The sequence below is a fragment of the Geotrypetes seraphini genome, chromosome 11 (genome assembly GCF_902459505.1).
Source record: "Geotrypetes seraphini chromosome 11, aGeoSer1.1, whole genome shotgun sequence".
Taxonomy (NCBI): Eukaryota; Metazoa; Chordata; class Amphibia; order Gymnophiona; family Dermophiidae; genus Geotrypetes; species Geotrypetes seraphini.
The window spans coordinates 66,852,263-66,866,967 of NC_047094.1; the positions used below are offsets into that span (position 1 = coordinate 66,852,263).

Below are 14,705 nucleotides of genomic sequence, written 5' to 3' on the forward strand. Positions count from 1 at the left end.
GGAAAGGCTCATATGCACTTGCTGGGTCCAGTTTATTTCTTCAGTTCATTGTAAACAGACTGATTTCTGAACAGTAAATCCTAAAAGAAACAAAGAAAATAAATCTCTCTTTCCAAATCATACATACCTTAAAGTCTGTTGCACATTAAGGCTAGTACAATAATTAAATATTTTCAAAAGGAAACTGATGGGTAAATGGGTACTTACCCCCTCTTTTGCGAAACTGAGATAGTTTCTAGCATGGGGAGCTGCGCTGAATGGCCCGTGCTGCTCCCGACGCTCATAGAAACTCAATGAGCGTTGGGAGCAGCATGGGCCATTCAGCGCGGCTCCCTACGCTAGAAACTGCTATCGCAGTTTCGTAAAGGGAGGCCCAAGTCATAGAAGCCTCCCTTTCAAAATTTTCCTCTCCTTTAGAGGACAAAGGTAGGGACAAGGGCTGGTGCACACAAGTTGAAATTTCTCACCAGGCCCTGGGGCAGGATCTGGTTGAGCAACGCAAAGTGAGCCCTTTATGTGAGGGAGACCAAGAAGGGTTTTCAGCCTAATTAAAGAGGGGAGGAGGGGGGGAGAGAGCGATCTGGACATTGCCACTGATGAAGGCTGCTGGACCCTTTAACATGCAGCCTGGAAGCATCAATCCTTTTGTGGAATAGAATAATGTTATTTGTGAGATAGCTTACAAGCAAGGTTATTCTTGTACCACAGGAGTTATCAACCTATGGCACTGATATCTTTTATTTGTTATTCATGATTTGCTATACAGGTACTGCTGACAAGCAGACCCCCAGTGGTTTACAGTCTATAATAAAAGTAGGAAAAGGAGCTACATCATTTAATAGGATAGGGAAGGTGATTTTTTTCCACATTTGTATATTTGATTAATTGACCTAAGTCAAAAGGGAGATGGAGGGTAGAGGAAAATGAACGGGGAAAGGAATGAAGAAGAGGAGACACTGCAGGTTGGTGATTCCCATTGTAAATCAAGGTACAATAAAAGCACATCTTTTACCAAACCTTAATAACCTCCCCTTAGTGGCAATATTTAGCCGATAAATGGATAGTCATGTGAGAGGTCATCACTCATACACACACTCCGTGGCACTTCTTAAATGGATACTAAAATATGCATATTGAGCCACTAATTGGTGTCTGTTTAGTCATAACACCCTCGCTATTTTCCACAACGTTCTGGAGGGTTTTTTTTTGAGCCAGCGATGTCTAAAGAGTAAAGTTATTGTGATTGCTCTCTTCATGTCTGAGTCTTTTTCCTCCATTAAAGATTGATTTTCTGTGCTGTGCCAGAGCAGCTATTTAAGTGGCGTTGTTTTTTTTTAATAGAAGTTGAATCTTCCCAATCACTGCATCTTCCAGAATAGCACTATACAAAGCTGAGCTACATAATTTGCATCTAAATGTTGGAGCCCTTTAAAGAATTTCCCTTATTGTATATCTGACAAGATATAAAATTTTTTAGAGGGAAGAAAAGAAAGTAGCTTGTGTAGACTCAATATCTTTTTAATGTTCATATCATTTTTTCTTACTGTATAAGTAGAATCAGGCGCTTTGGGATTCAGGGTATTAATCTGTAGGAGAAAGATGAAGAATATTATATAAACATAGAAGATATCAGCAATGAAGAACCTCTCAACTACCTAGTTTGTTCATTTCAGCTGCCTATGTTCTGTTAGAAGTTTTTATCTGTGCTGTTCTGCCTTTCTACCCCTCCCTCTAAAATCCATTTGTACCTTCTCCCTGGAAAATAGCCATGGGATTGATAAGGACATCTAGAGAGGAAGCTGTATTAGTATAATGAAGCAAAAACCAAGAGGATGACAACACCCTATAGACTAACACATTTAGGGAGTAATTTTTTTAAGAAAGGTATCTATGTCAAAGTTACAAAATGTTCTTATTTAGTATCCTGACCCCTAGTGGTATTACTGAGAGATTACAGCTAGGGATCATAGCTACCATTTTGAAACCTAGGGCTCCTTTTACAAAGGCATGCTAAGGCCTTAACGCGCGGAATAGTGCGTGCTAAAATGCCATGTGTGCTAGCCGCTACTGCCTCCTTTTGAGCAGGCGGTAGATTATTGGCTAGCGCGTGCTAATCCAGTGCGTGCGGTAAAACCCGTAGCGCACCTTCGTAAAAGGAGCCCCTAGTTTATTGAAAGCAGGAGTGACTGGGAATCCATCTTACTCACCCTATACACCTGAAATCCCCAATAGGGATGGAGTTGAGATGGGATGGTGGCAGTGAGGAGATGGTTTTTGTAAGGAGGGTCTTCTTTTTTTTTAACTTGAAATTTTATTGAGTTTTAGTGAAATACAAAAAGGAAAAAGGTGTACAAGGGTCATAAAAACAATCAAGGACAATATCAAAGAAATCAGGGATTAATGATAATAGATAATATAATACAGTACGATGGTCAAGCATGTCCAATTATGTTACACAAAAAGGGAAGGTAAAAGTGATAGGAAGAGAAGACAAGGGGGGTGAGGGAAAGAAAAGTGAAAGAAGGGAGAGAAAAGAGTAAAAAGGGAGGGGAGGAGAGGCTAAACGAAGGAAAGGAAGGGGAAGGAAAGGGTAGAAAAGAAGAAAGAAAATCCCTCAGAGGTCAAAGAAAGAAAGGAGAAGAAGGAGAGAAAGAGAAGAAGAGAAAGCTAGAAGAGAGAATCAAAGAAGGTTAAGATAGTCTATGAAGGCAGACCATTTTAGACGAGCCTTGGAAGACATGGGTGTATAAGTGGAAATCAACATTTCATGTTTATGTTGAAGAAGCACTGACTGAAACCAAAAATGGATTGAAATAGATTCAAATGACTTCCAATTAGAGAGTATAAGTCTTAATGCTATAATAATAAGTGTATCAAATAAAGTGTGTTGAGTCTGAGGTAAGTTAAGCATAGGAGCCTCAGATTTTAGTAAAATAATTGAAGGAGAAAGAGCAGCTTGGATGTTAAAAATCCGACTTAAAAATCTTCATTGGTTTTGACTTTTCCCCTTATTGGGATATCTGTGCTCACTTTTGCAAATGCTGTAAGGAGGGTCTACTTGTGCCGCTGGTCTTCAGATAGGGAAGAGTTCTGGAGGGGGCTCAGGGGGAGGTGATGAGAAATCTGATGTCACGGGGAAGTTAGGTGATTGGGGAGGCTGAGAATATGGGATCAGGGTACTCTATTAGTCAGGGAGCAACAGTTATAAAAAGCTTCTCTCATGCAAATGTGGATTAGTTTTACACATTTTGTTTAGAAACATTCAGCTTTTTTAAAAAATCATTGTTCCATCTGGAGATAGAGAGACATCCACATGAAGTCCTTCACCTATTTTACAAGAGATTTTGCATTTGGACAGGTGAAAATGTCTGCACCTGCATGTTAGGCCTGATTTCTGCCACTAGTATTTTATAAAGACAAGCAAGAATATACTTATCTTTATAAAATAGTCCTTATGTAGGCACCTACTTACGCTCTTAAACTAGGCACCATTAATATTAACCTCATTAAGACTCGTATCTTGATGGTTCCAAACATACTTTATAGTGCCAGCATAGCTTAAGGTTACTATTCATACAGGTTTGACTGACATATGCAAAACTTTAAATGTGCACGTACTCAACTTTTGAGGCTTGGTTTGAATAAGGATGTTATCAGCACTGCCGCTCCTTATACCCAACCCAGCACAAAGTTTTGAAGCACTCTTCCTCAAGGTTCTAGTGTGACTGCAAGGGGTTAGTTGAACTCTAAACATGTTTGAACAGCAGTTATACTAGCCTCTGAGGAAAAGCATTTGGAAACTCAGCACTGAGTCAGGTGTGAGGAGCAGCAGGGCTAATAATTTTTTTATTTGTATGGAGTTCCAAATGATATCGGCACCAATGCTTCTCATGTCCAATACAATATATTCTCTAGACTAGATTGGTTAAATGCACTGTCACTTTCCAACTTTTCTTGCTAAAGGATAAGGGTATTGGTTATGTATTTGATATACTGCCTTACTGTGGTACAACTAAAGCAGCCTATGTATTATATACCAGTACTTTCTCTGTCCCTAGTGCGCTTATGATCTAACTTTTTGTATCTTTGCTATGATGGTGCTTTATTGAAAATTTATGGAATGTATGCCTCCAGTGGCGTACCAAGGGGGGGGGGGTGTCCACCCCGGGTGCCTATCGCGCTCCCACCCTCCCAGCGAGAGCAATAAACCTAACCTCCAGTAGCGTCGGCTTCTTCGCGGCTTTCTCCTCCCTCTGCCACGTCACTGATGACGTCATCAGCGACGCTGCACCGGCAGGAGAAAGCCGCGAAGCAGCTGACGCTACTGGAGGGAGGTTTGCTGCTCTCGCTGGGAGGGTCAGAAAGGTTCACTTGGGGGGGAGAGATAGGAGGGTCAGCGGGGGTTCGGCTGGGAGGGGAGAGAAGCGATTGCCTCAGGTGCTCCAAGGCCTGGTGCCATTATCTTCTTCGGGCAGCAGCAGCATTTACAATTTGCTGCTTTTGCCGGCTTCAGGCCTTCCTCTCTGCCGGGTCCTGCCTACTTCCTGTTTTCATGAAGACAGGACCCGACAGAGAGGAAGGCCTGAAGCCGGCAACAGCAGTGAATTGTGAATGCTGCTGCTGCCCAAAGAAGTTCAGGACACCAGGCCTTGGGTCAGAAGGAGGAAAGGGAGCAGAGGGGGAGAGAATTGGGGAGAGTGTTGCTCTACCCAACTGGAGGGAATGAAAGGAGATGCCAGGGCTTAAAGGGAAGAAGAGACGCCAGGGCATGGAGGGAAGGAGGAAGGTATGCCAGATGAAGGGAAAAGGAAGGGGGAAAGGAAGGAGGAGATGTCAGAGTATGGAGGGGGAGGGAGAGAGATGCCGGGAATCAGGGAAGGGATGATGCCAGACTGTGAGGTAGGAAGGAAAGAAAGAAGAGAGAGATGCCAGAGCATAGGGAAGGGGGTGGTGACAGAGAGAGAAAAACGGAGAGGTGACAGAGTTGAAATCAATCATGTACAAAGGAGAGAAGAGGCATGGGATAGATAGTTTATGGAAGGAGCATAGAAAGAGGGAAGATGCCATATGGAAGAGAGAGAGAGAGAGAGAGAGAGGGTGCACACTGGATAGAAAGAGCACAGAGGGCAGTGAATGGAAGGGGCGAGATAGAGGGTGAACAGTAGATGGAAGGGGTAGAGAGAGGGAAACAGACACTGAATGGAAGTGTGGGGGAGAGGAAGGCCAGCTGCTGAATGGAAGTGTGAGGGAAAGGGGGAGCAGATGCTGGAAGGAAGTGGGGAGGAGAAAGAAAAAAAGGGCACATGCAGGATAGAGGGAAGAGGATAGAGTTAGTTACTGGAAGGAGTGAGGGAAAGAGGTGGCAAGCTATAGGTAGACACAGTGAAAGAGGGAAATTGAGGACTGAATAGTAAAAAAAAAGTTAGACAAAGGCAGAAAATAAATTGAGAAGGAAGACCAGGGAAGAACAGGAGGAAGGGAGCGGGGAGAGAGATGCCAGAGCAGGGAGGAAGGAGAGGAGACAGATACCAGACCAATGGGGTGAAAGGATAGATGGAAGGGGGAGGCATACAGTTTCTGGAAGGGGCATAGATGGAAAGAAGATGTCATATAGGGGCAGAGAGGTGGCAGACAGTGGATGAAAGGAAGAGAGTAACAAAAAGAAGAGGAAAGCAGAAACCAGAGAAGACAAAGGTAGAACAAAAATTTTTAATTTATTTATTGCTTTAGGAGACGTGTTACTGTTTCTGTGGTATTGCATTGTATGCAGAGTCCAGCTTCTTGCTGGTTCAATTTAACCTTTGTCTATGTATTTCTATTTTATCCCCCCTTTTACAAAACTGTGGAGTGTTTTTTTAGCGCCAGCCGTGGTGGTAGCAGCTCTGGTGCTCAGAATTCTATGAGCGTCAGAGCTGTTACCACCGTGGCTAAAATCCACACTACAGTTTTGTAAAAGGGGGAGGGGTAAGTTTGTGATTACTTATTCCATACTAGGCGAAGGTGTTTTCTGTGTTCTGTGTATTCGAAAGGCATGGTTTTCTGTTAGGATTGACTGCAGGATTGATCTATATTAGTCTGGCTTGTTTAGTTTTACAATAGGTGTATTGCTGTTGTACTTCTCACTGCAGTATGTAAGATGCTGCCTTTTCCTAAGTACTCATATGTGACGTGTGGCTTGTTACTAAAAATCATGTTTTTCATACAGATGGGGGGTGCCAAAAAATAATGGGCCCCGAGTGTCACACATGCTAGGTACGCCACTGTATGCCTCTCAGACTCATAATGAAAACATTGAAATGTCTACAAAGCTGCCTAAGTCTGCACTTGGACATCCTAATAGCTGGGAAGTCCAAGTGCTGATCATCAAAACCAACTTTCTGGACATCCATCAGGACCTCCATGCCATTGAATGTCCAGAGCCCAAAGGGGTTTGCTGAGAGGTGGGCATCGGGCAGGCTTAAACCTGGATGAATATTCGTCCTGCAGGAATATTCGAAGCTTTCCCAGGACTGTCCTAGATGGAATTTAGATACCCCCAGTTGGAGAAGAGATGGCTCAGGGGAGATATTATAGATGTCTATAAAATACTGAGTGGCCTGGGTCAGGTAGATGTGAATTGCTTTTTTACTTTTTCCAAAAATACTAGGACTAGGAGGCATGCAATGAAGCTACTAAGTAGTAGATTTAAAACAAACTGGCAGAAATAATTTGTTGCTGTAAAATGAAGTAAAAACAGTTAGCTTAGCAGAGTTTAATAAAAGTTTGGACTTTTAAAAAACAAAAAAACAAAACAAAAAGTCCATAAGCTATTATTGAGATGGCTTGAGGAAACCCAGTGCTTATTTCCAGGATAAGTGCTATAAGTAGTAGTAGAGTAGTAAGATAAGCAGCATAAAATCTGTTTTTCTTCAGGGAATCTTGCTAGGTACTTGTGACCTGGGTTGGCCACTGTGGAAAACAGGATACTGGGCTTGATGCACCTTTGGTCTATCCCAATATGGCAACTCATATGTTCTTATTTTCTTATGTTCCATTGCATCCTACCAGACTGAAGAGACAATGAGTGAGATTATGTGTTTTTTGGAATCAATTGTCTTCTGCTATTTATAATTGTATATATTTTAAATATTTTTCTCAGTGTTGATGGTTTGTTTTCTTCACCTCTTCTGTAATGAGGAAGAAACTTAAACATGTCTGGGCAGTAACAAGAATGAGAAAAGACTGACGAGGCTAATCAGAAAAGGGATGATATAGGAATTCCCACACCTGCTTGGAAGATTTCTAGTTCTTTCTTGGCTCTGAAAGAGCCATTTGTTTTGGCACCATTGGATGATGTTGCCCACTTGTGTGGCAGATTAATCCTGTTTATTGACAGAGAAATGGCTATTACTCACATAAATTCCTTCTTGTCTCTGAGGTATAATGTTGCTATACTGGTGTGGAGGTACTCCACTAACATCCGGAACCTCGTATACGTTCCCTCCAGCATCTGAGGGTGAGAAGACAAACAGAATTTGGCCCAAATCTCAATTCATGAATAACAAAGCTTGATGGGTGTGCTATACTTACCATTTCCTTTTCTCTGACAGTTGCAACCCTTCTTGTACAGAACAGCTGTGATGGTCAATAGAGCAGCACCAAGGACAGCACCAATAGTAACTCCTACTGCAGTCTGCCAGGTATTGTCATGCATATTGTCATGCTGTTCCACCGGTGATGCTGTGAAAATATGGAGCATCCAGGTCACTACAACTGCACCAAAGGGGATTTTCATATAAGATCCAATGGCGATCAATACATATTCAGAAGCACACTTCTGACCTTCTACTATACTTTACTCATCTTTACTGTCAATTATGTAGTTCCATTTCCATTACTCTTTCCTACTTCAACCTAATTCTAGCCCTCTTTCTTAAATTATTGCATTATCTTAATGAAACGTAATCCATATAGATGCTTCAGCCAATGCGGTGTATCAAATATTAAATAAACATGGAAGAACAGCCCCAAAACTTGGCATTGAAAAATAATCCATGGAGCCCTCCCAAGACATTCAGAATCCAGTCTTTACTCAACAGTGATAATATAGGGCTCACAATTATGATTGTGGAAGAAGCTCTTATGTGCGAACTCCTAGCCAAGATTCATTATAATGACTGATTTAATTAAATAGAGGGAAACCCCTGCTGGTTCTGAGTGAAGGCTCCTGGTTATAAATATGCAGAAAATCCAAAGGAGCAGGAAGAAACTGCTGGGCTATAAAATATACATGGGAACTTCCTCCATGAATATCTTGTGTGGTTTCCCACAGGAGATCACCCCAATCACTCTTTGTCAAGAACATCTGTAGCTATGTTTTTCCATTAAAGAAATCTTTTGTGGTTGAGTCAGGATTGTGCTAAAAAAAATTCCAAGTGTCAGTGAATTGGATAGATGCTCAAACAGAGCACTATGCTACATGGTTACACACCTCATATTACTTCTACTACTATTATGTATTATAGTACTCCCTTGAAATTCGCGGGGTTCCATTCCAGGAAGTCCCACAAATTTGAATAAACCACAAATGTGGTTTTTTGCCTGTCAAAAGGCAGGGAGGCAGGAGATGGCAGCTGGAGATGCAGGAGAGGGCAGCTGGAGCACCGGTGGGTGGAGGAAATCACATACGGTCTGCTCCAACTGCCTCTTCCTGTAGTAAAGTCGGACTACCACCAATTAGGAGCTGATTTGACATGCAGCTCCTGATTGGTATAGCCTGACTTTACTACAGGAAGAGGTGGTTGGAGCAGACCGCGAATGAGCGAGAGCGATTCGCGAACCGCAAATGAGCGGGAGAACACTGTATTTATAAAGCGCTACCACACCATGCAGCACCGTACAACAAACATGCAAGAGATGGTCCCTGCTCGAAGAGCTTACAATCTAATTAAGACAGACATAGGACAAAGGTGACATACATATTATTTAGGTGGGGGAAATATAAGGGACAGAAGTAGGGGAGCAAAGAGGGAATGACAACAGATATGGGTGCTTTACAAGTTGTCAGGGTAAGACATAAATGCAGTTTCAAAAAAGTAAGTTTTTAGCCTGGATTTGAACACCACATGAGAAGGGACCTGATGCACTAAGTCAGGCAGAATGTTCCAGGTAGAAGGCACAGCAAGGCAGAAGGGACAGAGTCAGGAGTTGGCAGTAGAGGAGAAGGGCTTTGACAAGAGAGATTCACCTGATGAATGGAGCTTCTGGGGTGGAATATAGGGAGAGCCAAGGGAGGAGAGATACTGAAGAGCTGTATGTGGAGATGAACAGGGAGCCAGTGAAGTGACTTAAGGAGAGAAGTAACATGAGCATAATAACACTGGTGAAATACAAGGTGCACAGCAGAATTCTGAACAGATTGAAGGGGAGAGAGATGACTTAGCAGAAGACCTGTGAGAAGGACATTGTGGCAATCCAAGCAAGAGGTGATGAGAGCATGGATGAGGGTCTTGGCAGTGTGCTCAGAAAGGAGAGGCCAGATTATAGCAATATTATAGAGAAAGAAACAAGTTTTGGCAGTCTGTTGGGTATGTGAAGAGAAGAAATGAGATGAGTTAAAAATGACTCCGAGGTTTCAAACTGATGAGGCAGGGTGGATGAGAGTGTTATCTACCAATATGGAGAAGGGGGGAAGGGGAGAGACAGGCTTAAGAAGAAAGATAAGGAGTTCAGTCTTGGCCATGTTTAATTTTAGATGTCGGTGAGACGTCCAGGTGGCAATGACAGACAGGCAGGCTGATACTCAGGCCTCAATTCCTCTAGAAATTTCAGGCATAGAGATTTAGATTTGTGAGCATAGAGGTGGAAGTCATGAGAGGAGATTAGGGCACCAAGGGAAGAAGTTTGGATGGAGAAAAAAAGAGGACAGAGCTCTGAATGGCGGCAGAACAGGATCCTAGAGTTTACACTAAAAGTGCAATGAGAAAGACAGGAGGAAAACCAAGAGATAACAGAGCTCTGAAACACAACAAGGACACTGTATTGATGAGTAGGCAGTGATCTACAGTGTCAAAAGCTTCAGATAGATTAAGGAGGATGAGTATGGACTAGAGGCCTTTGGATCTGGCCAGGAGCAGGTCGTTGGAGACTCTAGAAAGGGCAGTTTCCATAGAATGAAGAGGGCGAAATCCTGATTGAAGAAGATCAAGGACAGCTCAAGATGAGAGAAAGTCAAGACAATGGCGGTGAACATCACATTCAAGTAGCTTGGATAAGAAGGGGAGGAGGGAATGTGATAATTGGAGGGGCAGGTAGGGTCCAGCGATGGTTTATAAGAAGGGTTTATAAGAAGGAGTTGGGTTACTGTTGAGGATATGACAGATATACCAAAGTTACAAAAACTTTCTTAATTCCTGTAGTATTTGTATACCGAATATTTTGATTTTACTCTATCAGAGATGTTCATGTTCTCATTAAAGAGGTTTGGCTGAATATTCAGCTGTGGCAGCAAAAATGGGCTTGATATTCAAAGTGATTTTAAGCAGGCAGGCGATCTCTAGCAGCAGTCATGAAAGGGATACGATTTGATATACTGCCTTTCCGGGGTTACAATCAAAGTGGTTTACATATTATTCACAGGTACTTATTTTATACTTGAGTTGCAAGGATGTGAACCACGAGACTACCTCTACAGCTCATGATGGACATTTTACAGATGGATCCACTAGGGCCTGGAGTGACTAGCAGTTGCACGTCTAAAGTCAGAGGAACAGAAATGACCATTTTCGAATAGCAACTGCTGGACATCCAAATATAATTATTATTTTGAAAATTTTATACAGATGTCTTGACCACTGGGATGTCTAACTTTATACCCCATTTTCATCCATGTTGAAAACGTCCAAATGCAAGCCATTTGGACTGGCTATATAGACATCCCAACAGAGTAGTGGGACACTTTAGAGAGCATTGCTGTGAACTTCACTTAAAGAGTGCCAGATGTATATCTTACCAGAACTCCTTATAATTTATGGTGAGCCCCCAAAATCTACTATTCCCACCTATATATCACCCCAGTAGTCCTTTTGGCTGCAGGTGGCACCTATACAGCAGTATAGTAGGGTTTGGATGAGCTAATATTTCTACAAAAAATGTAGTGATTAGCATGACTTATGAACCTTGGTCGTCCTCTCTATGGTTTACTAGTCACTCATCAAGTAACTCTGCACATCTGTGTGATGCTCTACCAGGCTTCCCCATACCAGATGCTGATGTTCTGGCTCTGTAGTGGAAGAGGGTCAGTGAGCATGGGGGGAGTGTAGGGATGTCTTACTTTGATGCATGGAGTAGTGCTGCCCAATTCACCAATTCAAATTGATTCATTGTTCAAGAAAATTGGACTCACCGATCCAGCGAACCCCACCCCAGTGAGACCTGACATACCTCTGAGGCCTCCTAAAGCAGCAGCAGCATCATTCTGAGCGGGCTGCTTGCAGCCTGCTCCACTGGGGTCTTCCCTCTGCTGCATCACTTATGATGCAGCAGAGGGAAGCCCTACTGGGGCAGGCTATAAGTCTTCCATTCAGTGATGCTTTTACTGACAGTCTACCGCCACTGCTGCTGTCGTTTTAGGAGATCTCAGAGGTATGGCAGTTCTCAAGGTGGGAGAGTCAGTGGGGTGCTGCTCCACAGGGGGATGGGAGAGAGGGATGGAAAACTACTGCACAGGGGGATGAGAGGGGAGGAAAGATGCTGCACATGGGGGTAGAGAATAGAGATGAAGAATTGGGGTGGAGGAGAGGAAGGGAGAGAAGAGGTAGAAAGGGGCGGGAGGGAGAAATCCTGCATATGGTGGATGAGAGGAAGGCATGCATGGAGAAGAGAGAGGAAGAAATGTTGGACATAGGGTGGAGGGCAGGGAGAAATGGTGCATGGGGAGAGAGAAAGAAATGCTGCACATCATAATGGATGGGAGGAAAGGAAAGATGCTGCATGGAAGGGAATAGAGAAGTTTGACCCAAGGCACAAGGCAAGGAAAGAGAGAGAGAGAAAAAAATAGAGATGATAGATAGTGGGAAAGAAACAAATGTTGGCTATAGCAGTGGAAGATAGAAAAAATAATTTTACTTTCTATTTTGTGATTACAATATATCAGATTCGAAATGTGTATCCTGCCAGAGCTGATGTTAGACAGCGAGCGTGAGCTAGGACCTAACAAAGAGAGGAAAAGTTGTGGGGTTGGAGAGGGGAAAGGGGGGGATGGGTGGAAAGGCTACAAAATAAACCTGCCAGGATGTTTGAAAATAAATAAATAAAAGAACCCCACCCAATTGAACAGGAAAATTGAATCAAATTGAAAAATCGATTCAATAGACCAAATCAAATGGAAAAAATTTTCCCTGAATCGGGCAGCACTAGCATGCAGTGGTCATCTGGTCAGTTCGGGCACCTTTGTAGTACATAGATGCTTCTAAAACAGGTTGCAAAAATCTTATAAACATTAGTCATAGGTGAAATAAATTTATTGTCATTACCACAATTTCATTTTGTTCTTCTACAGGTTGGTACAGAGGGGCAAAGAGAGCCATGAAGTTTGATATCCCAAGAATTTGGTGGGAACCCATTGACCACTCTAACAACTCGCAGGCCTTAAGCATGCGCAGATGCTCAAGGCCCAGCAAGAAGAGGAGGCCGATCATCGGGCACCAGCACCAACGCACAGGACATGCCGGTGCCAGTGCCCAGATGACAGTAAGCAGCGGCGGGGGGTGTTTGTGTACAATCGCGGTGGGGGGGGTTGCTGGATCGCGGGGGGTGCCAGATCACGGGGGGGGGGGGAAGTGCCAGATCGAAGGGGGGGGCCTTCAGGGGGATCAATGCCGGTTCTCGGGGGGAGGGGGGAATAGAGCAGCGCCGCTGGCCTCGGGGGGGGGTGGGAACATATCAAAGCGAATTTCCATTATTTCCTATGGGGAAACTCACTTTGATAAACGAGCATTTTGGATTATGAGCATGCTTCTGGAACGGATTATGCTCGTAATCCAAGGTACCACTGTAAATGGTTCTCAAAATTAGTAGCTGAGAAGGTAAGAAATATGAGGTTAGCTTTCATAAACTATACAAGATTGCAGAAAGAAGAAGACATGCAAAATTATCTGGAAAAGTTAAGAGAGGCTGGTCGTATAGTCAGGAAAGATGCACATGGAAGAAAAAAACAGCCGACACTGTAAAATGGGGAGACAAGACATTTTTTAGATATATCAGTGATAGGAAGAAGTGCAAAAGTGGCACTGTGAGACTCAAAGATGAAGGGAAGGAATATGTAGAAGCTGATAAAGAAAAGGCTGAATTGCTTAACAAATATTTCTGTTCTCTGTTCACGGCTGAAGCGCTGGGAGTGGGGCAGCAGAAGACAAAAACGAATAGGGATGGAGAAGTGGTAGACCCTGATCAATTTTCAGAAGGTTGTGTTCATGAGGAGCTAGCTAAATTAAAGGTAGACAAAATGATGGGGCCAGATGGTGTACATCTGAGGGTTTTGAAGGAACTTAGGGACACTAAATTGTTCAAAGTTGTTAAACACTTGCTGATTGTGAAAAATTACAGGCAGACCTTAGGAAATTGGAAGACTGGGCATCCAAGTGGCAGATGAAATTTACTGTGGACAAATACAAAGTGATGTACATTGGGAAGAATAACCTGAATCACAGTTACCAGATGCTAGGGTCCGCTTTAGGGATTGCCCGAGAAAAGGATCTGGGTGTCACTGTAGACAATACGATGAAACCTTCCACCCAATGTGCGGCGGTGGCCAAGGAAGCAAACAGGATGCTAGGAATTATTAAAAAAGGGATGGTTAACAAGACTAAAAATGTTATAATACCCCTGTATCGCTCAATGGTGCAACCTCATCTAGAGTACTGCGTTCAATTCTGTCTCCTTATCTCAAGAAAGATATAGTGGCACTAGAAAAGGTTTAAAGAAGAGCGACCAAGATGACAAAGGGGATGGAACTCCTCTCGTATGAGGAAAGACTAAAAAGGTTAGGGCTCTTCAGTTTGGAAAAGAGAAGGCTAAGGGGAGATATGATTGAAGTCTACAAAATCCTGAGTGGAGTAGAACGGATACAAGTGGATTGATTTTACACTCCATCAAAAATTACAAAGAGTAGGGGACACTCGATAAAACTGCAGGGAAATACTCAGTGGTGTACCTAGCATATGTGATACCCGGGACCCATCATTTTTTGACACCCCCCCCCATCTGTACGAAAAACATGATTTTTAGTAACAAGCCACATGTCACACATGAGTACCTAGGAAAAGGCAGCATCTTACATACTGCAGTGAGCAGTACAACATCAATACACCCATTGTAAAACTAAACAAGCCAGACTAGTACAGATCAATCCTGCAGTCAATCCTAACAAAAAAACATCTTTCGAACACACAGAACACAGAAAACACCTTCGCCTAGTATGGAATATGTCATCACAAACTAACCCCTCCCCCTTTTACAAAACTGTAGTGTGAAATTTAGCCACGGTGGTAACAGCTCTGACGCTCATAGAATTCTGAGCATCAGAGCTGCTACCACCATGGCTGGCGCTAAAAAACGCTCCACAGTTTTGTAAAAGGGGGGATAAAATAGAAATACATAGACAAAGGTTAAATTGAACCAGTAAGAAGCTGGACTCTGCATAGAGTGCACCACAGAAACAGTGACAC

The 14,705-nt window shown here is 43.0% G+C and overlaps 1 protein-coding gene across 1 annotated transcript in view; it reads right to left on the reverse strand.

The window, feature by feature from the left end:
• The window catches only part of LOC117368842, a 211,742-nt gene that overhangs the window by 154,324 nt on the left and 42,713 nt on the right, over positions 1-14,705 (reverse strand). The window contains 4 exon segments of the mRNA XM_033962586.1: positions 61-80; positions 1,545-1,586; positions 7,395-7,489; positions 7,570-7,719. Coding sequence (XP_033818477.1) covers positions 61-80; positions 1,545-1,586; positions 7,395-7,489; positions 7,570-7,719 — 307 coding nt within the window.